This window comes from Melampsora larici-populina (genome assembly GCF_000204055.1).
Source record: "Melampsora larici-populina 98AG31 unplaced genomic scaffold MELLAscaffold_24, whole genome shotgun sequence".
In the NCBI taxonomy this organism is placed as follows: domain Eukaryota; kingdom Fungi; phylum Basidiomycota; class Pucciniomycetes; order Pucciniales; family Melampsoraceae; genus Melampsora; species Melampsora laricis-populina.
Window position 1 is genome coordinate 1011738 of NW_006768788.1, and position 23612 is coordinate 1035349.

At 39.0% G+C, this 23612-nt stretch overlaps 5 protein-coding genes across 5 annotated transcripts; 3 read left to right on the forward strand and 2 right to left on the reverse strand.

The window, feature by feature from the left end:
- Window positions 1-454: 454 nt before the first annotated feature.
- On the forward strand, window positions 455-2101 carry MELLADRAFT_56427 (uncharacterized protein; the record flags this gene model as incomplete). The annotated part of the gene is made up of 6 exons (XM_007411252.1): window positions 455-685; window positions 761-943; window positions 1056-1335; window positions 1411-1455; window positions 1546-1760; window positions 1851-2101. 3 exons carry the CDS (start codon window positions 619-621, stop codon window positions 1145-1147), a joined length of 342 nt encoding a protein of 113 aa, XP_007411314.1.
- Window positions 2102-12250: 10149 nt separating this feature from the next.
- On the forward strand, window positions 12251-12801 carry MELLADRAFT_88088 (uncharacterized protein; the record flags this gene model as incomplete). Its single annotated transcript, XM_007411253.1, has 2 exons — window positions 12251-12654; window positions 12723-12801. The coding sequence occupies 2 exons, from the start codon at window positions 12251-12253 to the stop codon at window positions 12799-12801; spliced, it is 483 nt and encodes a 160-aa protein (XP_007411315.1).
- A 3103-nt stretch (window positions 12802-15904) lies between these two features.
- MELLADRAFT_107676 (uncharacterized protein) lies at window positions 15905-16222 on the reverse strand (the record flags this gene model as incomplete). Its single annotated transcript, XM_007411283.1, has 1 exon — window positions 15905-16222. The coding sequence occupies one exon, from the start codon at window positions 16220-16222 to the stop codon at window positions 15905-15907; it is 318 nt and encodes a 105-aa protein (XP_007411345.1).
- Window positions 16223-19294: 3072 nt separating this feature from the next.
- MELLADRAFT_72165 (uncharacterized protein) lies at window positions 19295-20798 on the reverse strand (the record flags this gene model as incomplete). Its single annotated transcript, XM_007411282.1, has 8 exons — window positions 19295-19500; window positions 19597-19664; window positions 19743-19833; window positions 19912-19922; window positions 20002-20051; window positions 20133-20504; window positions 20596-20645; window positions 20731-20798. The coding sequence occupies 7 exons, from the start codon at window positions 20731-20733 to the stop codon at window positions 19615-19617; spliced, it is 627 nt and encodes a 208-aa protein (XP_007411344.1).
- A 224-nt stretch (window positions 20799-21022) lies between these two features.
- Window positions 21023-23033, forward strand: MELLADRAFT_72166 (uncharacterized protein; the record flags this gene model as incomplete). The annotated part of the gene is made up of 7 exons (XM_007411254.1): window positions 21023-21288; window positions 21361-21468; window positions 21552-21631; window positions 21700-21870; window positions 21950-22075; window positions 22140-22275; window positions 22343-23033. 7 exons carry the CDS (start codon window positions 21213-21215, stop codon window positions 22576-22578), a joined length of 933 nt encoding a protein of 310 aa, XP_007411316.1.
- Window positions 23034-23612: the final 579 nt, after the last annotated feature.

Sequence of the window (23612 nt, forward strand, 5' to 3'; positions counted from 1 at the left end):
AGTAAAGGATTTTCCGCCCAGGTGTCCGATCACACGGAGTCCAAATTCTGTTTGCTATTATCTCGGAGCTTTCTTCTTCTTGATGCGTATTCAGGCGTAGTTATCACACGGAAACAATCCAATGTGTGATCAAGAGTAGTTTGAATGAATCAAAAGTTGATTGATAGCCTTAAGCTGAACGCGTCACAGCTCTTTATCAAAATCCTTCCATTTTCTCAGAAACACATGACAGGTACGTAGGTCATTGAAGATGGGTAATGATATGTTTTGCTATAAGACTGCATGGATTGAGTCCACTCGAGATGATATATGGATTGTTCAAATGAGAGATATAGTGTAAGAAGTTCGTTCAACTTGAGAAGAACTCCTGAAACTAAAATACCAAAAGGGTGAATGGATCCAGATGAATTGTTAAAATTTGAATGTTTGTTGATTGAGTATTTAACCCCTTAACGTCGACTGTCAGTCTTCATGAGTAAGTAAGTAGTACTTAAGCTTTTGATTACCTTTCATATTTGGGTCAAGAGGGTTGGAGACAAACGACAGGGAAGAGTCAAGGAAATACCAGCTCAGCAGTCAAAGTAGCACTTCCTCAAACCAATCAATCAATCAAGTACGATGCCAAAATCAAATCAAACCAATTCACTCAAACCTGGTTTCTCAACTGGTGGTTCATTTCAAGCTTGTAAGTCGATAGACCCATTCAACTCATCGTTCCATAATAAATATACTGACCCAATCTCTTTCATGGTGAGTTTAGTGGCAGTCCAATCAATCGAATCAGATTCAGAAAGCGATTCACAAACCACTCCGAACATTCCATCACATCGAACACCTTCTACTGCCATCTCAACTTCAACTAAAAAGGGACGCGCCAAACAACGTGCTCGTGATCGAGCTCGTAAATCGGCTGGTACCTCTACTTTATCTGATCCAACTGAATGTAAGTCAACCCTGTATCACCTTTTTGTTCTTCACAATTCTACTCACTCACACACACACCTATCTCAATCGAACATCACTAAACTTCTCGATCGACTTGTCAATCAATACAGTCCGGAACAATCCCAGTCTTGATAGGATCATTCATTCATTCGATCTCACCAGAAGACCTAGAAATCATCAAAACCGGTTTCATTGTTTTTAATTCAAATGGAAAGATCATTGGGATCGAAAAAGAAAACTTAACAAATCAAGAATGCAATCGAAAAAGTGATGTGATTCAATGTTTATTGAAAAAGAAATGGATTCAAGCAGAAGATGTTGATCGATTGTGGTTGATTAGATTGAGAAATGGAGAGTTTCTTTTACTTGGCTTTATTGATACTCATACTCGTGAGTTCTTGATTTTTTCATGGGGTTTGGAAAGGTTTGCTTGGATGTTTAATGAGATCTTTATGAGGTTTTTAGATACTGTACAGTACACGAACGTAGCAGTTGGACAACAATACGAATGTGAGCACCCAATCCGAAACCTTTCATACCCAATCAAAGACTCAAGACTCATTGATTTCCAACTTAAAAATTTGTTTGATGACGGTTTAGTACTTGATTGGCTTAAGAATGTAACCTTTTTAGAAGAAACAAAGTATTTGTCTAAGGGTTATTCACAAAGGATTTTTGAAAAAGTTGTCAAGAGATTATTGAATTCAGGTACAACTACTTGTTGTTATTTTAGTTCGATACATCTTTCGGCTTCTAAAGTTTCAAGTCAAGTTTGTTTTAATGCTGGTCCACGTGCATTTATTGGAAAATGTAATGTGAGTTGAACCGCGAAAAACCCAGAAAGATTGTTTTTTTTGCTCCAAGGATGATGGTTGATTTGATATTTTGTTTTTTGGTGGTTGTAGATGGATCGGAATGAAACATCTGAAAGTTATAAGCAAAATTTGGTGGAGGAATCTATAAAAGATACCATTGGACTTATTGACTATATTCGACAAAACTGTGTTCCTGAACTTGAAAAGGCTCATAGTACCATTATTGTAAGTAAAACAAATTGGGACCAATAGTGTAAGAATTGCTATAGATTCTCTATGACGTCTTACCAAGAACTTCCTACAGCACAATCAAAGGTTGTACTGTACTTTGGTACTTTTGCATAAATCTTGTGCACCTATGAGACAGCGGAGTAGCTGATAAATATTGTGATTGCGTGGTCCAGCTGCAGTTGCGGTTTGCCCTGTTAGAAGGTCCGCACCGTTGGAAGTACTCTCCTCAATTGAACGGAAAAAAGACTATGAAAAGTCAAATGTCATCTAATTTGAAGACTTGAATTTAGAAGTCTGGAATGAGGGCAAGCCGGCGGGAGTTTACATTCCAGAAGATAAAGACACTTTCTTGAGTATATGATACTCTAGCATACCCACATTCAATAGCTCCAATCCTTCTCCTCTCTAAAAATAATTGTAGAAAGGGTGATTGTATCAGTGTTGATGAAGAAGGTTAGTAGATCTTCTTTCAAGATGAAATGTTGAACTTGAGAGGTTTAGAGGAAAAGCTGATCTTGTTTAAATCTGTGTTTTGGTTAGGTATGATGAGTCGTGGAGCAATTTTAGGATGGGTCACTAATAGATCATGTAGATTAAGAATTAGAGAAAGTTCATTGACATTTGCTTCTTAGAGAAAAAAGTCATTTTTTATGAAGTACATTCCTTGCCAGGTTTTTGAGAGAGATTGCAAGTTTTTTTATTCAATGTTTACTTCGGAGTTTAGAAGAATAATCATTTTCAAAACTCATTCTATTATTGTTACTTATGATTTCCAAATGTCTTTGGTTGTTGATAAAAATCATTGGAAAACCAGTTGTACTTTGTCAAGAAATTTCTACTGAAACTGATGAATATTCTTTATTGTCTCAACTCATGCTTTTTACATTTATATATATACAAATCTTTCTATCAAAGAAATCAAAAAGAGATATTGGTATGATGCTTGTCAAGTGATCAAGATGTCCATCATTCGATGTGCCATAAATTTCCAACACCGTTAGTGACCAACACCACACCGCCAACATATTTACCTCGGATTGGAAAATCCGAGGTATTATCGGATTACCAACCTCCGACAGAAGCTGTCCGAGGTTTTGATCCGAGGCAACTCCCAGCGCAGAAGATTACCTCGGACAAAAACCTCGGACAGACCTTGTCCGAGGTTTTACCTCCGATGATGCCTCGGATTCCGCAACCCGAGGCATCTATGTTGGCAGTGCCACGATCAATGATTTTTCTTAGTATAATATCCTCCCATAGATCCATTTTGTCGTCGGACCAGTCGATCTTGTACAGGTCTTTGTTTTCGAAGCTAATGAATTTCAAAAAAGAAAAAGATCTGATTGGAAAAAACGATGATATAGGATCCAAGAAGGATTCGAATCAAACTTACAGGAGTGAAATCTTGAGGTTCTGATTGACTCGAAGGTAAATCATTCAATGGTCTTGGTCCTTCTTCTATGGTTCTTCCTGCTTCATTTTGTACTTTGTTGTCACATGGAATTCCATTATAAGCTCCAAACATCATTGTGATGAGTAAAGCAAGAGTCATGAAACGAGGTGAAAGATAAGATAACATATTTTTTGGTAGTTATGAAAGAGATTAAAGGACTCCTTGTATGATTGGTAAACAAAAAGTTGAAATAAATGGGTTGATTTGGAAAACAAATATGTTCAAATTTAATGATCTCGAATCAAAATTGATATACAGATATACACGAGGCAATGATATAAATGGAAGCTAGAATGAGTTTCGTTGGAGTGTAGGAAGAAAAGTTGGTAATGAAATAGAAGGGAATTTATAGAAGAAGCTCTACTCTGAATGCTTAAAGGAAAGACCAAATTCATAAGAAGATGGGCGCGGCTTTCTGCAGTCTTTTAGAGATAACACTTGCTATGCGGAATTGGTCTGTGAACACTGCTACTTGCCACGTCCATCCCTCCCTGTTTAACAATAAGTCCAAGGCGGAAGGATACCGTCAGAGAAAGGTTTTAATGCAAATTACCTGGCAAATAAATTTGTTCAACAAACTTACGAAGTCAAAACTCCGGCATGAGTACGGTACAAGCTGATGCCAAGGAGAACGGAGGGGTTGATATGATGAATGCGCGCTTTGACTGCACTTGGAAAAGGTGAAGCATGAGGAAATGTTGCATATCACAAAATTATCAGACGTACTAATCATATCACGGTGTCAGATTTTTGAGCTTGTTTCAAGAAGGCTTGGCCTCGATACGTTTCTTCTAGTTATTTCAAAGTCCAAAATCAATTCACAAAAGATGATGAAAATCTGATAATAATGATAATTTCAACAGGCGTATACTTATGGCCCTCAGGCTCTGCTTCAGGTAGTTTGAAAGCTGTCCAAAAAACAAGGAGGGAAACATCTATGTTTCTATCTGTGTACAGCTAGGGCTTTGATTTTGGACTTGCGATCATGATCTCACCAGATTGTTTGGAAAGATACTTAAAGGGAATGGCGATATACATTACACAATAACAACTCTTTCAACAAACCATCAGCGCATGAATACATCAAATTGTATGTCCAAGAAATCTGAAGATGGATATCAACCTATATATTTTACAAAACTTTGCCTACTACATAAACTAAACACGAATGTATGCTTGGGATTTGTCTGAGGTCAGTTTCGTCCTCGATCATTGAGCCTATGTAGACGAGTCATGTAATGTGATCCAGCTGAGTACAACCTTCTCGCGCGCTTTGGTAGCATTCATGGTCAATATGTTTAATGTTTTGGCAATGTTTCACCATGTTGACTATGCTCAATGGGTGATGTCTATCGTAGTTCCTTGATCCGTAAGCCAAGAAATGTTCCATGTGTCCAAGTGATCGATTCCAATACCAAAGGATCATACCACTCCAGAGTCTCCAGTGACCAAGATAGTATAGCGAATAGGACGACGGACACGTCAGTTCTCTCTCCAAGGAGTTGGCTTCCACACAGATGATGATGTGGAAGCTTCGGCCGAGGAGGAGAGACTACATCTACTAGAACTGTACAACGATCACGTGACTGGCTGAGGCGCAGTCGTGCACGCACACACCTCTCTACAACACCCCCCCCACGACAAGCCTCAGACAACCTCTCCCGAACAACATAAACAACAAAAAAATGAAATAATAAAAACAAAAAAATAAGAAATTTAAGAAAAAAAACATGAATCATTCCGTCAACATTAAATTCTTCCTTCCAGCTGCGAAGAGCATAGGTCCTAATGCTTTTGTAAGTATATCCGCCTTTTGATGCTTTGATTCTACCCAATGCAAAGTCACTGTGCCCTTAAATAATTGTTCATTCACATAGTAAAACTCCCTATCCGTGTGCCTTGTTCGTTTATTTGATGAATTATCTTTTGAAACGTGAATCGCCGCAGTATTGTCACAAAACATCTTTACCGGTCCCATTGCACCCAACACCTCTCCTACTAAATTTCTCAACCAAACTGCCTCCCTCGCCGCTGTTCCCAAAGCCATATACTCCGCGTGACAAGTCGACGTTGCTACACACCCTTGACGTTTGGAACTCCAAGCTAAAGGACATCCTAGAAAAAATGTTGTGAATCCATGGACAGATTTTGAATATTCTCCACCCCAGTTTGCGTCGACATAAGTATGCAAACCTGTCTTGACTTCCCCCATTAAAGGCTTCAAATGTAATTTGATACAACCGGTAGTCTTTAGATAACGCAGAACATTTTGGATTGCTGTCCAGTGTTGAGTTGTTGGCCGAGCCAAAAATCTTGCCAAAAAATTAGTTGCATACGTCAAATCAGGTCTTGTTCCTACAGCAAGATAGTTCAAACTGCCAATCACCGATAAGAACCTTGTTTTGTCGATATCTTCTTCTTCTTCCACTGGCGACGTCGGCAAGGCTGAAGGGTTTAACGGCGTGGACGCTTTACCCGGTGTCTCCAGAAACGAGTTGATGATCTTGTTCGTGAGACCCTCCTGCGAAAGTTGAAAGGATCCATCCTCGAGCCTCTTCACATCAATTCCGATTATGCAATCTAAAGTCTCAGACCATCTAATTTTCAGATCCTCCGTCAAAGCCTTTGCAACCTCTCTTAATAACTCTACACTGTTACCCGTCACCGCTCCATCGTCAACATGAGCCCAGATTATACAGATTCCATCACCCCTCTTACAGAAATACAATGACTGATCGAACTGACAAGGATTGAAACCTAACTTTCTCAAAATCTTCTCGAAGTGCTTCCACCAACAACGTGCACCCTGCTTCGTCCCATAGAGATCCTTCACCGCTTCTAAAATCTTGTTTGCCTTTCTAGCTTCCTCCATAGCACCCGGTGGTAATTTGAAATAGACCTTTCCTGTGATGTCGCTGTGTAAGTATGCTGCCGTCACGTCAAACGAATGTACCTCCCACCCCATTCTCGCTGCTAGAACTAAGAGGAAACGTAGAGATGCCATGCACGCGGTCGGCGCGAAAGTTTCATCGTAGTCGATGCCTTCTTTTTGAGAAAAACCTTGAGCTACAAGCCGTGCTTTAAATTTTATTGGTGTTCCGTTTGAGTCCAGTTGCTTATGTTTGTAAACCCATTTCAGGCCTAGTGCATTGACGTTATCAGGCTTATCAACAATTTTCCATACTCCCATCTCCTCCATTGCATTCAGTTCAGCCTCCATTGCCTTGTTCCACTCTCTTGAAAATTCATCTTTCATCGCAGCTGAGTACGTCAATGGTTCTTTGATGCCAGCTGACAGGTCTACCCTGCTTGTTAGAGATTCGACTAGAGCGTCTTCCGCTTGTGCTTTCATTTCACCTGAAAAGTCACCGAGTCGTAAGGCGTTGACGATAAATTCCAAACCTCCCTTCTTTGGTGGTAGATCTAGTATTCTGTTGAGGGATGTCGAAGAAGTTGGCGTGGTCGGGGTATTTTCGATAGTGGGATTAGAGAATTTATCCTCGTAAGGGAACGTCGCTATACCAGTCTTCAGCAGAACCTTTGATCCAGCATCATAAAACACCCACCCCTTACTACCCTCAAGGTAACCAACCATAACACATTTTCTACCTCTCTCATCCAACTTCCCTTGTCTTTGAGCGTCGTGTTGATGAACAAAAGCCGTTGCTCCGAAGGTTCGAATGATATCGAGCTGTGGTTTTTGGCCGTAAAATAACTCATAAGGGGTTTTGTTTCCAGTCAAAGTATTTGGTAACCTGTTATGGAGGTAACAAGCTGCCACGTACGCAAACGACCAAAACAACTGCGGTAGATGCGAAGCCGCCAGCATCGTCCTACCCATGTCGCTGATCGTGCGGTTGAGTCTTTCTGCGACTCCGTTTTGTTCTGGTTCGTATGGATTAGAGTGTTCGTGTACAATACCCTTTCCTTTCAGCCAATTTGCAAAAGTTGTCTTAACGTATTCACCTCCACCATCCGTCCTTACATGCTTGACCTTATATCCTGTCTCACGTTCCCATTTGTTGATGATTTTCGTGAAAGTATCAGGTACGTCTGATTTGTTCTTGATGATGACGATATCGGAGTAAGTCGTAGCCACATCCCTGAAAGTTACCGTGAACCGATTTCCGCTCACATCCTCTGGAAAGGGACCCATGACATCAGAAACAATGACATCGAGTAGCCCATATTCCCGGCCGGTTCGTCCCAGTTTTTGTTGTCGAGTACTTTTGCACGTGAGGCAATCTTCGCAAGTGAAATCAGCAGATGGGATTGAAGATGGTAAACCCATCCCCATTTGCTCGGCACATAGCTTTCGTATACGTTTCATATCCACATGACCAAAACGTCGATGCCACATATATGCAACATCCTCCACTTTCTGTTGACTACTCATGGCACTTATTCTTCCAACTCTCTCAGGCTCTACATTTGGGATGATGACAGGTTTCATTGCGTGTATAATCCAGCGACGATCAGAATAAGAAGCAACAATTGATTTTTTAGAAGGTGTTCGGATTACAACGTGATTATCCCAGAACCATAGCTTTGCACCACTCTCCACCAACGCCGCTTGAGATATAAGTGTGCCGGTGGCTTGAGGACTGTAGTAGACGTCGTGGATGATGTGATCGGTTCCTTCTTCCGTCTTCACTCTGAGTGATCCTTTTCCTACTATGGAAGCGGAATCCCCATGAGCTGCCGTTTTCATTTTGATTGGAGTGGGGAGGGGAGTGTAATTGATCAGTGATTTAATGGCATTGCTCACATGGTGTGTAGCGCCACTGTCCAGAAGATATTCTGGATAACTTTCGTCGAGTTCGTTTCCTTCAGCACTCCATGCCACAGTTGATGCCGAGATTTGGGACGGTTGTGCTGATGAGGATGAAAGTGCTGGTTCTTCGACTTCTGCTGCTCGAGCCGAAATTTGCGGGGGATAAAGACCGAGAGAGATGATGCTATACCACCTATTGTTGGTACATTTGCGCCAGTCGTAGAAATGCGGCGCTGAACGCGGGACACCACGTTTATCCAGAGGACAAACGCTCTTGCCATGACCAAAAGCTGCGCAGTGAAAACATTGCCAGACGCCACTGTGACATTCCTTCGCCGCACGTGGTCCTGGAACGATTCTCTCCTTCTCCGATGCCGTTCTTTCCTCCAACGTCGTTATCGGGCCGGGTGGTGTCTGACGGTTACTACGTGACGATTGATGGGGGGGAGGTGATTGGAAATGGGGAGTCTGGTAAGCGTTTGGAGTAGCAGCCGGACCATGAACTGTCGAACGATTTGGCGTCCATGAAGAAGGATTCATAGTACAATCGAATGAGGCTGCCAAAGCTTGAACGTTTTTGTTTTTGTTCACTGTCTTACGAGTTAGGATCAGGTTTGACAAAGCAGTTCGTATCTCCGCAGATGAGAATTGAGATTTGTCGGTGCGGTATCGTGTGTCGAGAGTTGAATTGAGTACGTCCATCCCGTATTCACCGGTAGTAGGAGAGCAAAGTTGATAGATCATTCCTTTTACAGTATCCTCCTCCCATTTGAAACCAACAGATTTGAGGCGTTCGAAATCCTTATTAACTTGATTTACAAAAGTCATGAGATCCATCGTACCAGCATCACATTTTCTTAACATGATTGACCTAAACACCACATATTGGGCTGTGCGACCACCTTGTTGAAATAAATCCTCCAAGGTAGCCATTGCGTCATGAGCTAGACGTTTGCCGGAGATCATATCCTTGAGTTCTTCGCTGATTGTCGAGTTGATCACTCTACAAGCACACTTATCGATAGCCATCTCAACGTTAGAGTTCTCGTCAGGCTTATCCGCAGTCCAGTAGTCAGAGATGTTGGTCATGTCGTAGATAGCCGTGGCCGTGCGTAGTTTCCATCTTGCAAGATTGCTTCCATCTAATTCAAGTTTGTCGATTCCGCTGATAAATTTGTTTACGTCTTTATGATTATCGAGAAGAGATTTTAAACGATCTGGCGTGGGAGTAGAATCGGTCATCGTGAACGTGTTTTCGAATTCGTCTTCGTTGGTTGATTGACGGTTGTGAGTACGAATGTGAGGTAAGTTACGTGTTGTGATATTGGATTGGAATGGAGGTGGTTGATTTAACAAGAAATTTGATGGAGGGGGTTTAACGAAGATGTTCTTGGGAGTACCCTGATCTGATTCTGGAGTAGCTTCTCGAGTTAGCGTCTGTTGTTCTTCAGGATTGATTGATGCTGATCTTGAACGTGACTGTGATCGAGTTTGAGCTCCTATCTGCGACGTGGATTGCAACTTCTTTGGTGGAGTTCGAGGTATTGACATAGATTCGGATGCCGATGGCGGTCGGTCTTACACTATGAGCTTCAGCGAGAAAAAACGTACAAAAGACAGCGCTGCTCATAACCTATAGCGAATAGGACGACGGACACGTCAGTTCTCTCTCCAAGGAGTTGGCTTCCACACAGATGATGATATATTACCTATAGCGAATAGGACGACGGACACGTCAGTTCTCTCTCCAAGGAGTTGGCTTCCACACAGATGATGATGTGGAAGCTTCGGCCGAGGAGGAGAGACTACATCTACTAGAACTGTACAACGATCACGTGACTGGCTGAGGCGCAGTCGTGCACGCACACACCTCTCTACAACAGATAGCCGGTGGATTAGTATTCCCATTGGAATTATTCGAAGACTGTAAGATTCCCATCACGATATTCGATCCATCACGTCGTTTTTGTCGTTCGACATAAAGCTCTTGAACTTCTCGTTCTTTAGAATTGAATAGTGTATGAAGATTATAAAGTGAATCAATGGGTAACCCACCAAATCCACTTAACGAGATCTCATTAATCAATTTTTCAAATTGTATTAATAAATTCTTTTATTAATAAATTCTTTAATCTTTCAAACGTTAGAGTAGGTGATGGATCTGAAGTATACATCTGTTCACTTTTCTTGTGTTATCAAAGAACCCCCCAAAGATCCATATTGCGTTTCATTAAGGTGCTGCAGCCATTGTAGTAATGACTTCTATGCTTATATATGGTTCCTGCTGTGTACGTCTCTTGATATATCTCACCCATTCTTGGAGACACACAGCTTTTTTGTGCACCCAAACTGTAGAGCCAGAATTTGGCATTCAGAATGTCAAGACACTACATGTGTTGGAGCAAAATTGATGATTTTGTTGGTGTTGCAAGGTCACTGTCTCTCTACCTGCCAGTTTTGGACCAAAATTGGGTTTCTGATATTATTTGTATTGTGGTTGTAAAAATATGAAAAATATGCTAGATGATTGGAATGCACCAAAGGGTCCAACCAATATTTTTCATATTTTTCTGACCCCTCCCAGCTTTTCCAATTTTTTTTTATGTCTGCTCAATTTTCTAAACTCAGCGGTAAATTTTCAATTTGGTGTAGTGTTAAATTGATCAAAAATTAAGATTGTGTGTGTCAGAGTAGTATCCTGATTATAAAACTTCCAAAGATTCTGTAGAATAAATCCTCATCATTTCTCTAATTTGTCTGCCTCTCCGTGGGACAACATGATTCACAACTGAAGTTGATTCCAAAGTTTTTGGGTCTGTCAACATACTGTGTGGGTGTGAGTTCACTTAATTATTCTGGATCAAACTTGATGTCCTCAGGGCGGCGCCCGCCACTGAATTTGTAGTTCAAAGTTAAAGGAACAGGAGATGGAACATAGTCTGAGGAGGGGGTAATGGTGGCAAAAAAGGCAGTTTTTTCAGCTTGCAAGGCTGATACTCCCCACCCGCTAGATTGTGATCTGGCACATGCGGGTCTGGTTCAAATGTCACACCTGGTAAGATATTGCAACACCTCGGTGGAATGAAACTTCCCTTGGAATATGACTTATTTATAGAATTAATTGTAATGGTGAAATGGTTTGAAGTTGATGAAAAGTGCTAGAATGATATCCCTATTGAATTTTTACAAATCAAATGCGCTTACCAACAAACAATCCCAAATCAAAATGTGGTGATGAGTTAGGTACATCTTGGGACATCACATTGAGTGAAATTTTACAATCAAAGTTGATCAATCCCCGCGCGTTTTATTGGGCATCTTCCCTTGAAAACAATGTCTCAACGGGCCTACACCTGTTGGAGGGGAAAGTGTTGTGTAAATTTTCATGATTATAAAAAGTTTGGACTTTTCTTGCTCAACATCATATCCCACAGAGTCAAACTCAATTCCTTCCCTTTTGCTTCCAATTATTTGTTCATAAGCTCATACTATATCTCTAAAATCTTGTCAAATTTAGAGCTCAATATATACATAAGTTCTAGCTACAAGAGTTGATTTTGGTCAGTATTTTTTGAGTTTTCCCAAAATTCTGCTCTCTCTTCCTCTCCTTCTAAGATAATTTCACTTGTTAGGCAGATGAGATATCAATTTGCCTCAGTTCCCTCATATTCTTTCCCATAAAATCTGCTCTTTGTGTCTATCCTTCTACTATACACCAACACTCTTTCACTTGTTAGAACTTGGGCAGTCATCAAATATCAACTTTGCTTAGATCCCTAATATTCTTCTCTGAGATATTTTTACAACCTTGATATACCCTACTTCATCTGCTGGTCCAAAGAGATGATCAGTTTCTTCCATTCCCCTACATCTGGTGATCTCAATAAAACTCTAGTCCTTTCCCATGTTCAGTTCCTAATCTATAAAATTGATTAGGAGCTTTAAATATGATCAAGTTTTGGTGCTAACATTATCTGTGTATTCAACAGCCTACCCAAGATGAGATTTCGACAGATCTTTGTTACAATCAATATGTTGATGGACCACACTGCTTCTGGTGCCATGATTCCTCAACTTGATAGGGCCAGCTTTGCCACGCAAACTGGATTAGCTAGCCCAGCACCTCATGCACCCAGTGATGTGGTCTACCCACTCATCACTCAAGCACACAATCAAAAATTGGAATATGCAGCTCAAATGAAAGCAGGGGCAGAACAGCAGTATCAACCTACAACTGGTCACATCTATAATAATAGAAAATTGCAGGAGGGAATTTACAATACACCCCCAATTTTGCCTGGGAGTGTTGGTTATGCACCACCAGATGATAGTTCATCCGGTGTATCCATGAACAAAATCATACTAGGAGTAGTTGGGGGTTCATTAGCTTTATTGTCTGGTGTAATTGCCTGCCTCTGTATCAAAAAAAAATCAAGGTATGAGACTTCATCTTCAATTTATCCTTGCAAATATCATGACCAACATTTGTTTTGTGCATAATTAGGGATAACGACCCATGTTCACAATATGACTCAGACCCTAATGAGGTGCACACATGTGAGCTAGGCCGAGCAAAACACTGAAGACACCCAAACAAAACTTCAAAGCATATCAAAGAAGAGAGCTAAATGGAATCTATAGAACCTCATATTTTCTTTCACATGTCCTTATAAGGATGAATATTATTGGTAACTCACTCCTTCTGTACCGATTTCATTCTTTCTAGAATTCCCAAATTTTCTGTCTAGTCCACTTTCTCAAAACCTTATCAGATTGAATGTTTTTGGTAATTCACTCCTTTTGTACCAATTTTATCTTATCTTGAATGCCCAGCTTTCCAGTAAAGTGTGCTTTATAAAAGCTTTATGAGTTCAATTGTTCCACTGCTAGTCATCTTTTTATCTCTTGTCCCCATTTTTGCAAGTACTATGCACTGCATCCACCACCTCCAAACTTGATGTTGATCAGAAGGGTAAATAGTCTCAATTTGCTTCAACTCTGTTTTGATTTTGCTTTGACATAGTAACAATACTGAGTATCCCAGTTAACAAAGACTGAGAGATGCCATGATTGATTGATCAGGAGCTTCTGAGGGTTAGGATATCCCTCATCAATTTTCACCAACTGCTGTGAGCTTGTGATCTTTCAATTTGCTCCCACAGTCTTCTATCATTCATTTTCATTCACTTGATCTATCCATTTACTCTTATGCAATTCACACTTACCCTCAGATTTATTTGTCTTTGGTCAAATTGATCTTTGGCATTTGCCTTCACTCATTTTACAGCATTTTTTGTGCTCTTCACAAACTACTTCCTACCCACAGATTAATAAGTAGTATTTGTTGCGAAAAGGTCTTGAGTACATCTTCTAGCTTTCCTTACCCTGATTGTGTGTTCTTCACAGCACCCGTGGAGAGTGCCCCTGTCAGCCTCAAGCTTTGACAAAGTCAAAGCCAAGAGAGCTTCCACAAGAATATTGATTCTTCTGGAAAAATGATAAAAAACACCATGAATTATATTAACACCTTTGCCTCTAGTTTCAAATACCACAAAAAATGCTTGCCAGTGAACCACAAGAAATGTAAAATGGGAACCCACTCCGTCTACTTCTATTACACTAGCACAACTATTACAACACAATAAACTCATACATAACACCTTAGAGTCTAGTTTCAAAGACCACAAATCAAGTCCACATCCAGGGGACTCAGAACACCTTTTCAAACCAAACTAGAAAGCAACCATGACCTTAGAACATATTCTTTTGTTTCCATACCTTGTGCACCGCTAACGAATTTGCCTCAGATTGGCAAGTCCAAGGTATCCTTGGCTCTCAAACCTTGGACAGAAACATTCCAAGGTTTTCATCCAAGGTATTGTTCAAAGCATAAAAATACCTCGGAAAAAAACCTCAGACAAGATCTATAAATTCTAGTTGTAGTTTGTGTCTTGAGATTCTTAAGAATCAGAGTCTTGACTGCTAAAGATCTGTGTGTAGTTCAGAGAAGGAAACCTGAGGGCACAGGAATATGCGTAAGACTACAGCGGAACAAGCTAGTCTACGACAATGATCAAGCACTGACCTGAGGGCACAGGAATCTGTGTAAGACTACAGCGGAACAAGCTAGTCTACGACAATGATCAAGCACTGACCTGCGAGCTCGAAAGGAATCGTGAGGAGCACGCGTAGAAGGTATTAGATAAACAGAAATAATAATTGAATTCTAGGTCAAGAGTTGTGATGTTAGTAACGGTGGAAAATAGAAAAAAAGAAAGACAGCAGTGAAAAAGCTACGATGCTACATATCACAGATACCTCATAGTGTAGTCCACGTTGTACGGCGAGAGCCTCTCTTTCTTCTTCATCCGACAATTTGCATTACTAGGATAGATATACGGAAGAACTCCTTAACCCTCCGTCAGAACCAAACCCCGAGAGCAGTCCTAACACGCTGCGGGTTTGCCGCTGGATGTGACATCAGGGAAGCCCATGAGACACTCTGGGCTTTTACACCAACTTATATGAGTACAACTTGAAACAAGTTGGACTAAAAGTCTCTTACATAAATTGATAGTGAAAAATTAATTTCAGAACACAGGTTTAATAAATTGGGTTATGAATCAATAGAAAGATTTAAATGAATTGATGAAAGATCATATGAAGCTTGCAACATTTTTAAGCAAAGTTTTGGTATCAAAAAAATCATTCCATCTGTGCATGTGTGAATGCGCAGCATTATCTGGATTCTGACTAATTCAGTTGAACAGAATGCACAAGTTGCTTCAGGGTATTCATGAAGGGAGTGTGGTGGATATCATGTTCCAACTCAAATAGTGCCTCCTTGCTGCACTTGTAACCTTGCTCAGAACAGCTTTACTTCAATTTCTGTATTTGAATTGTTCCCTGGTCATTTATCTCCACCTTTGATCTTTTTCTTTTCTTCAACTTCCAAAATTTGTTTCTGAGCTGAGATATTACTCCCATATAGAATATTATTGATTGGTGGGTAATGATTCCATGCTCCCAGATCAACAACCCCTTGCACTTCCAATATCTTTCATTATAGTTGTGGAACATTTTCAGATCTCTTATTACTAGTCTTTTCCTTTTGACAGAAATCACCCCAGACCTTCATAAATCTTTTCTACATTGGCTGTGACCCAGTCACTAAGTGTGAACACATCTTCTGATCTAAACCAGTCAGCTCATATTCTCTCATATTGATCTGCTATTCTCAAAGTTGGATGTCCTGTCCGGGGGAGGTTTTTGAGATTGCTACTCTTGGGTGCTGACATCTTGACATGATAGCCACCACAGGATGAAATTTGGACAGACTTTCATTTCTATCAATCTCTTGATGGATCACCAGGTATCTGGTGCATTTATCAATCTCCTAAACTTGGAACACAATGCAAGACCTAATGAATTAGCTAGTCAAGAAGCTTTTGGATCAAGTGGAGTGGTATTATCAGCAGCAGGTATCCAATTGAAAGAAAATATGGAATCTGCAAAACAGATTGCTGCACAGGCACAGAAGGCTTATGGGCCAGCTCCTCAAATTTATCACAGAAGATTGGGGAAGGGTTTTAGTGAGAAATTCATTGCTGAAGCACCTAGCAATCAATTTGAGACTGCACCAGCACCATCCATCATTGCCAAAGAACTTTCAATACAACCAGAACATTATAAATCTCTTCCCCTCTGGGAAAAATTGTCAATTGGTAGTGGAGCAGCATTGGCTTTCTGTGCAACATTCCTTGCTATACGTCGGAAAGTGAAAAATGAATCAAAGGTATGAGTGGTTGCTTTTAATTTATTACCAGAAATACATACTGATAAATTCTGGGATAGAATGGATCCACCGCATGGTAAGGAGATCCAGGGCCGTAAATTGTCACAATTTGCCACACAATTTACAGTGCTATGATTATGTCTTGAGGAAGTATGTGTATCTGTGATATACATGGATTCGGTAATACTAAGAGGCTGAGGTAGTTGCATGGTATACTAAGCTATTATCTATGTAATTCAGCTCTTTCTCTGAGACATTTACTGCCTAATTCAGATGTAAAGGCTCAGGAAATATAGTATGGTTGATTGTCTTTTTTTGTTCCAGATCTGTGTGATTTATGGGTACTTTGAGTTTCTGCTTACCTTTTCCATCACCAGTCTTTGAATCAGGTTGTATGTTGAATTGCCATGCTATTATAGCTCCTTTATCTTCTCACCGGCTATGTGGAGCTGATTGACCTCAACCGTGGTCAGCCTTTGCTGTTTCTCAGAAGTAAATTGCAGCTTCCTTGATTTCATCTGTCAGACTCTCTAAAAAGTCTATATGCCTCAAGGATGCATGCCAATGCTTTGAAAGCTAGTACTCAGTGGGTTTAGAACTGTCAATACATATCTACCAAGATCCAACAGCACTTTGGCACAGAAGTTTGTTTGATAGTTTCTTGTTGTACATATGGCACAGCTGTGCAGATGTCTGCATAATTGATTGTGTCAAATGAGAGCACCTGTCCCAGCACACTCGTCATATAGCTGTTGTGCATATCAGGTTGACATTGAATTGTCAAATTACATCCACACAATCGCGTCTGAAAGAGTTCACATCCTATCACCATAAAACCCAGATACCAGACTAGATATGCAAGATAAATTTGTGTCCTGGTTGCAAAGCCTGCGAATCAAACTTACCTGATATCAATTCAGCAAGGATAGAAATGGCTTTTTGATCCAGATTGATGATAAGATTCAGATTTCGAAATTTACATCTGTACCCTCCGTGGAAAGATATTGTCCAACACAACAACAATAACTGTATCACTCATTCTTGACGCCGTGGTCGTTTTTATTGAGCAGACCTGTCAAATACACCGAAAAATATCATTTCAAAAAACGAGCCTCAAACCAAAGAAAGTAGTTTTTTGGCCAAACCCTTTTGCGTATGTTAGTCTAAAAATCGGTTTTATTCTTTCATTGTTTTTGACTGAATCAATATCATATCCAATACAGATACCAGTAAACAAGAAGGAAACCAAAAAATCAAAGAATATGATAAAAATAGGATGAAGACTTACGTAAGAAAGACGTTAGAGAAGTAGCTGAATCGGACTCGGAGATAAGATAACTGTAGGAAATCAAATATAAAGCAACATCAAAGAAAGATTATCAGTTTTAAGAATCAAGCAGAAGATGAAGATGAATAAAAATAAAGAAAGCAAAAGAAATAGGTTCCCAAAGAAGAAGCAACCGAAGGATTTAAATCTGTGATTGAAAATGACAAAAGATGAGACTTATATTGATTGGGCAGACTACAAACAAAAGAACGCTGAAGAATTTAATTCGAAGGAACAGGAGAAGCCAGCGGATAACAGTTTGAAAGAAGAAGATAGAAAATGAATAGCCATGCAGATTGTTTAAAAAAGTCAATAAAGCCTTTTAGAGACCAAGCTCTATGAAAAAAGAGCACAAGCTATTACATGGTGAAAATGGTGGTGATCCCTCAATATTCAATATATGGCGGTATAAGATCTTTCCACTGCTTAATTTTTGTTCTCTTCCATAGAAATTCTATCTGATTCTGACGAAGAGAAAAAAACCATTCGACAAAAAAGCTCCTATGTATAAAAACTGCTTCAGACCTCGAGGATTGAGATTGATTATTACCTTGAAAAAAATTCTCGGCTGGCTGAAATATACCTTCTCATCAAGATAACACTTTGTTATCTTTAATTGTTTCTTCTTTTCAATAGCTAGACTAATTTATTCAAACATCAATTGCAATCCTTGAGATCCTCAAATTAGATCAACTATGCTATCATTTCGCTTTATCTCTGCTATGATCTTATTCACTTCCTTCTTGACCTATCACCCATCTCTAACTCTCACTCCAAGAGGTGAAGATGGATTCAAAGATCTTAGAGATAAGGTCGAACTATTCCGACGTGGTTTAGATTCTCGCTTCTCCCGTCTGAGATGGATGTGATTAAAGCGGTCCATAGGTGGAATAGACCAAAATGATCATCAGATGGAAGAGATAGGTGATCAATATATACAAAACGGTCCTTGAATCCTATGGACTCAAACCTTCAAGATACGGTTCGAGAGTCAAGCGTCTTGTCTCGAGTAAATGAACGATCAATCAATCAAATCAACATGAAAGAAGAACAAGTATCTACTTCAGGCACCAATCATCAATCAACGTGATATGTTATCTAAATCCTACTTTATTCTACACAGTTCAAGTCAAGCTGAAGAGGTCTTTGTCTAATTGTTCAATGCTTAAAAGTACTTTGATTAGGTAAATCTAAGCTTGATCTTTTTGTTCATATTTATCCTCTGTTCAACGGCACATCGTGCTAACCAATGATTCTTTCCATACCAGAATATATCTTAGCTTAACCAAATTTTATTCTTTTCGAAACCAAACAAATCAAGCAATCCCTACTCTTTTTTATCCCAATTTGCCACAAATGCCTTCATCATCCACATGTCTCTGAGTTATATTATCCATCTTCTCACGACGTTTTTTATCACTTTTTTATTTCTACATGATTAATATTATCTGAACTCTAGTCAATTTTATAAGCGCTGGCGTATGCTTTTAAGTACTTGTTTTGTTGATCTCTTAACTTGAAAACGGTTATGTTTGGTCTGAGGAGTTTTTGCATGTGTTCAATAGTGTTCTCTATAAGTGCTGAAGTATAAGTGCTGAAGACTTAGTATCATCGCTTGTTATTTCGCGAGGCTTGATTGTACGTTGATCCATACACATCTGGTATATGTACAAGCACGAGATTTTAAATCAACGAAGTCCTCTACATCATACATGTGCAACATGTCATCCATCATAAAGGCGTGGTGAAGGACCACACAGAAAAGTGTGAATTGCATTTCGTTTTCAAGAATCACGGTCAAGGCCTGACCCTGGATAGATTCTTCACCTCTTTCAAAATGGTCTGCTTCCACTACCAGATCTAGGATTAAAGATTGTGATACCTCATTAGAATATATTGGAGAAGAGCTTCAAAGAATATGTAATTGAAAGCTTCAAGTATATCAACCAAAATGAGCCTCCAAGAAATTAGGTATTGAATTTCAGCATCCATTCACAAAGTACACTTAGAAAACAGTAAGTAAGAGTTTAAGAATCGAAACTTTCCCCCCATAAGTTCTTTCAAAAAAAAATCTTCTTGAAGGTCACAAATACAAAGTGAACATGTATCTTCCTATCTTTCTAGTCCTATATATTGTTACAACTTTTGATGATTTTTTCTCTTCTTTTTACGAATTTGAAATACATTCAATTTAAGAATCAACCAATTGAAAACCAAATAAGTCAAAAAAAAGAACGTAAACTGAAGAAAACTTACATCAAGAGTTTAAAAATTTCATCGTTTCTTACGAGCTGCAGCTTTTTCAGCAGCTTCTTTATCTTTGGCTATCATTCATCCAAGAAACACGCACAGTCAATTTCAGATCAAAATTCAAACCGAAAGAAGGAAAAAAGATCACAAACCCTCAGCTTCTGCTTTCCTTACTGCTGCTGCATGTTCTCTTTGTTCACGAATTTTAGCGAGTCTTGCTAAATCGACCTTTGCTTCATCAGTCTTAGAAAAGAAAGAAACGAAAACTTCAATAAGCAAATCTGAAAGGTACATTTTGAAAGATCAAGTTTCTTATCTAACCTTTCCAGCCTCTATTATTGTTAAATTGGACAAGTTGAGAAATCTTAGTCAGTATGAATTGAGTTGAAATTAACCTAAATTAAAACATACGATGTAATTTCCAATATCGTTCTTGTGCCGCTTTCTTTTCAGCTGCCTCTCTAAATTCATCAAAATTATCAACCAAGTCAAAAATCTTATAATCAAAAACCTGATTTGTAAACATCTACAAAAGAACGTACCTTTCTTTACGATTCATAGGACCAGACGCCACTTTTTCAATTTCAGTCACTTTCACCACTTTTTTCTGAGTCCTATTAGAATTAGCCAATTCTTCTAATCCTTCATCTTCGGATCCATCATCCGATTCATTTTTCTTGGCCCCTTTCCCACCTTTCTTTGCTGCTTTACGAGCTGCACGTGCTTCGGCAGTGGTCATAGAACTACTTGATTCATTTGGAACAGCAGTCGAACCGTAATTCGGATTGTTCATTCTTGTAGGTTCTTCTACTTCTGATTCTGAAGATTCAGATCCTTCACTTTCTTCTGAACCTGAACCTGAACCTTCTTCTTGTCCTTCATTATCTTCTAAAGGCTTAAGGTCCCTTGAAAACCTATTTATAAAATCATTGACAGAATTTGAATGTTTTTAGTAATGGAAAACTAAGGAAATGAAGCATGTTTTAAACGGTTTCTGGCACTAACATCTTTCCACCTCCACGTTTAGGTTTTCCAAATTTTCCAGCATTTCGAACCTATTTATAATTCACAATGGAGCAGAACAATCAGGCAAATGAATTCGATGTGCTTGTTAAATCATATGAGCATGGTCTTTCTTACCATTTTGTTGATTGTTCTTTGGTATCTTCTTTTAACTTGATTGATGAATGTCAAATGGTGAAGTTGAGTGTGATGGTGTGAATGTGATTGAGCTTTAGAAGGCCGACTCGGGTAAGTTTGATAATCTCTCTACGTTTGTATGTAAATCTGCAACGTGTTATATGTATGCGGCCAAGCAGGACCCGAGCCCTACCCGAGGTGTAGTAGCCCAACCTCTGAGGGCATGATCGGGGCCATGGTACGATTTGCCTTGTTCAGGAACAGGCACAGTGTCAGTCTTCATTCAGATTCCATCCATCTTCATTTAATATTCTCAACTCATCCCTCATTTACCATCTTCCTCAACACCAATCAATTCTCTTGAAATCTAAACCTTTCTCTCCGACTTATCAACTCCATCTTACCAAATCAAACTTGAATACTTTTGACTTCTTTGATTTACAATTCAACTCAAATTCGAAACTTGAACAAAAGAGAAAAAAATGGCCAACAAATTTCCATCATTACCTGCCCCTAGATTCGCTCCTCAAAAACCATCACCATTAAGTCAAAAAACTGGTAAGTTTTTGAATCATCAGAACAACCTTTGGTCACCTAATTCTAATCCTACGTTTTTTATGATATATATAGTCGATCTTATTAAACCTGAACAACAAATAAAATCAACTTCTTCCTCTGCTGTTACTTCGCCAATCGATACAAAAACTAAAAAGAAATCGAAGAAGAAAGTACAACCAGGTATGACATATCTAAGCAAAAATAACCCCAAACCATTATCAAACTCTTACTAATCAAAGATCTGATCATTTGTTTCGGGACAGTTTCAGTGGCTGCTCTTGATTCTGCTGCACCAGGAAAACAATTTGCAACACAAATTTTCAAACTAGTCGATGCATTAAAAGTAAAACCAAATCATATCCTCCCCTGACCTGGAGAAAAACTCATTCTATTTGATCTGTTTATTCTTAGACCAATGGAGGACCTATGAATTTATCAGATTTAGAAGCAGTAACAGGTGTAAGAGGTTTACTTTCCGAACACACAGATGTACCGTTCAATCCAGACCTTTATGATGCATTCAATAATCATGATCGAGTCAATGTGACTGAAAGAGGTATGGTAAAATTATGGAGTTACAGAGTATGTCATTCCTCTTCCCATCTTTGGTTTAGTTTTCTTGAGCTGATTAAAACCTTTTTTTCTCCGTTTTGACGTTTAGCCTGATTACTTAATCAGTAATCCTCAACAAGTGCTTGAATTACTTCAAAGGTTTTCAAGTAGGGGTGGAATGCCCATCGTCACCTTGAAACAATCTTGGCCAAATGTAATGTCAGCAATCACTGAGGTTAGTTTTCTATCTCTTTATCAATCATTCCAACTTCTCATGAATCGTTCTTGTGTTTGTGTAGCTTGAGAACGAAGGAAAAGTTTTGGTATTCAGAACTGAAGGTTTACCTGGTAAAGAAGGAATGGTCAAAACCGTTTTCTATGATGAATTAGGTTGTAGAGAAAACTTAGGACCTACAAGAGGTGCACTAGATCAAGGTGAGCTCAAACTCCCCTTTCTTCTTTGTCAATTTGATATCAACTAAACGTCTTTTTAATTTCTTAGAATTCAAAGACATGTGGCATTCGCTAGAAACACCACCGATCCATACTTTACCACAAGAATTACAAGAAGCTGGATTAAGTTCATCTAATTCAGAAATCATCAAACCACATATCGTTCAAAAGAAATCTAAAAAGAAAGGTAAAGGTGGTAAAGTTAAAATTACTAATACTCATTTGAAAGACTTGGGGATTGATCTTAGTAAAGATTATGTACCTGTGGGATCTCAGAAAAAATGAAAATCGAATTCAAACTTGAATCTCTTGTTTTTGAAGGATGGTGTGGAGCGTTGGTATTTTGTGTGTTTTTGTAACATTTCTAAATCATAAAAAATAAGTGTTTCCTTTTTTTCTTTTTACATTGTATTTTTTTGTACAATTATGGAGATTCTCTTTTAATCCTTTTTCGCAATTTACAAAACAGTCAGTTATCATGAAGTTTACAAAATGAGTCTATCTTTTTTATTTAGATTTTTCTTCATAAAGTCATGTTGAACAGTAGACATGATGATTTGAATTTAAAATCTGACTAGAATTTGAGTCTGAATGATCTAACACTTATGTCAATGAAGTCATTTTTCTTTGTTGAATCCTCAAGGTTTTCAAAACTCACTCTCTTCTGTTTGATAATTCAGTATTCAGCTCTATAGACTATTGCTGATTTTTTGATTCAAACTTGTTGGTGATTTTGGCCCATATCTATTTGGCCTTGGCCATGAGCCTCCTGGTAATAGTATGGTTGACTCACAGTGAGGTACGATGCAACCTGTTGAAATATGCGGTGATTGTGAAATATGGCCTTTGGGTTAAGCTTACCTTTGTGATGCCCAAAGACCACGTCTCCAGGCCGTAATCCTCTGCAGCACTGCCAACATAGAGGCCTTGGGTTGAGACATGGGAGGAATCATTGAATGTAAATCCTCAGAAAGACCTTGTTCAAGCTTTTTCTCCAAGGTATTCTTCTGCAGTGAGAATGACCTCAGATTAAAACAGAAAGCTTCTGTCCAAGGTTTGGAATCATACCTCAGATTGAAAAATCCATATGTTTACAGTGCGAATGGTCTTCATTTCACGTAAGCTTTTGATTGAGTCAGAAAACACTTCAAGACTGACAAATCTGCACTTACTCTGTGACAATCACAACTCTCAATACTTTAACACAACCTACACATACTTGTTCTTTGGAATCTCTCTCTTGGTTTCAGGAAAGTGCTACAGAAAAACTCAAAAAATTTAGGAATACAAAGTAGAAACCTAGAGGATTTCACAAGTTT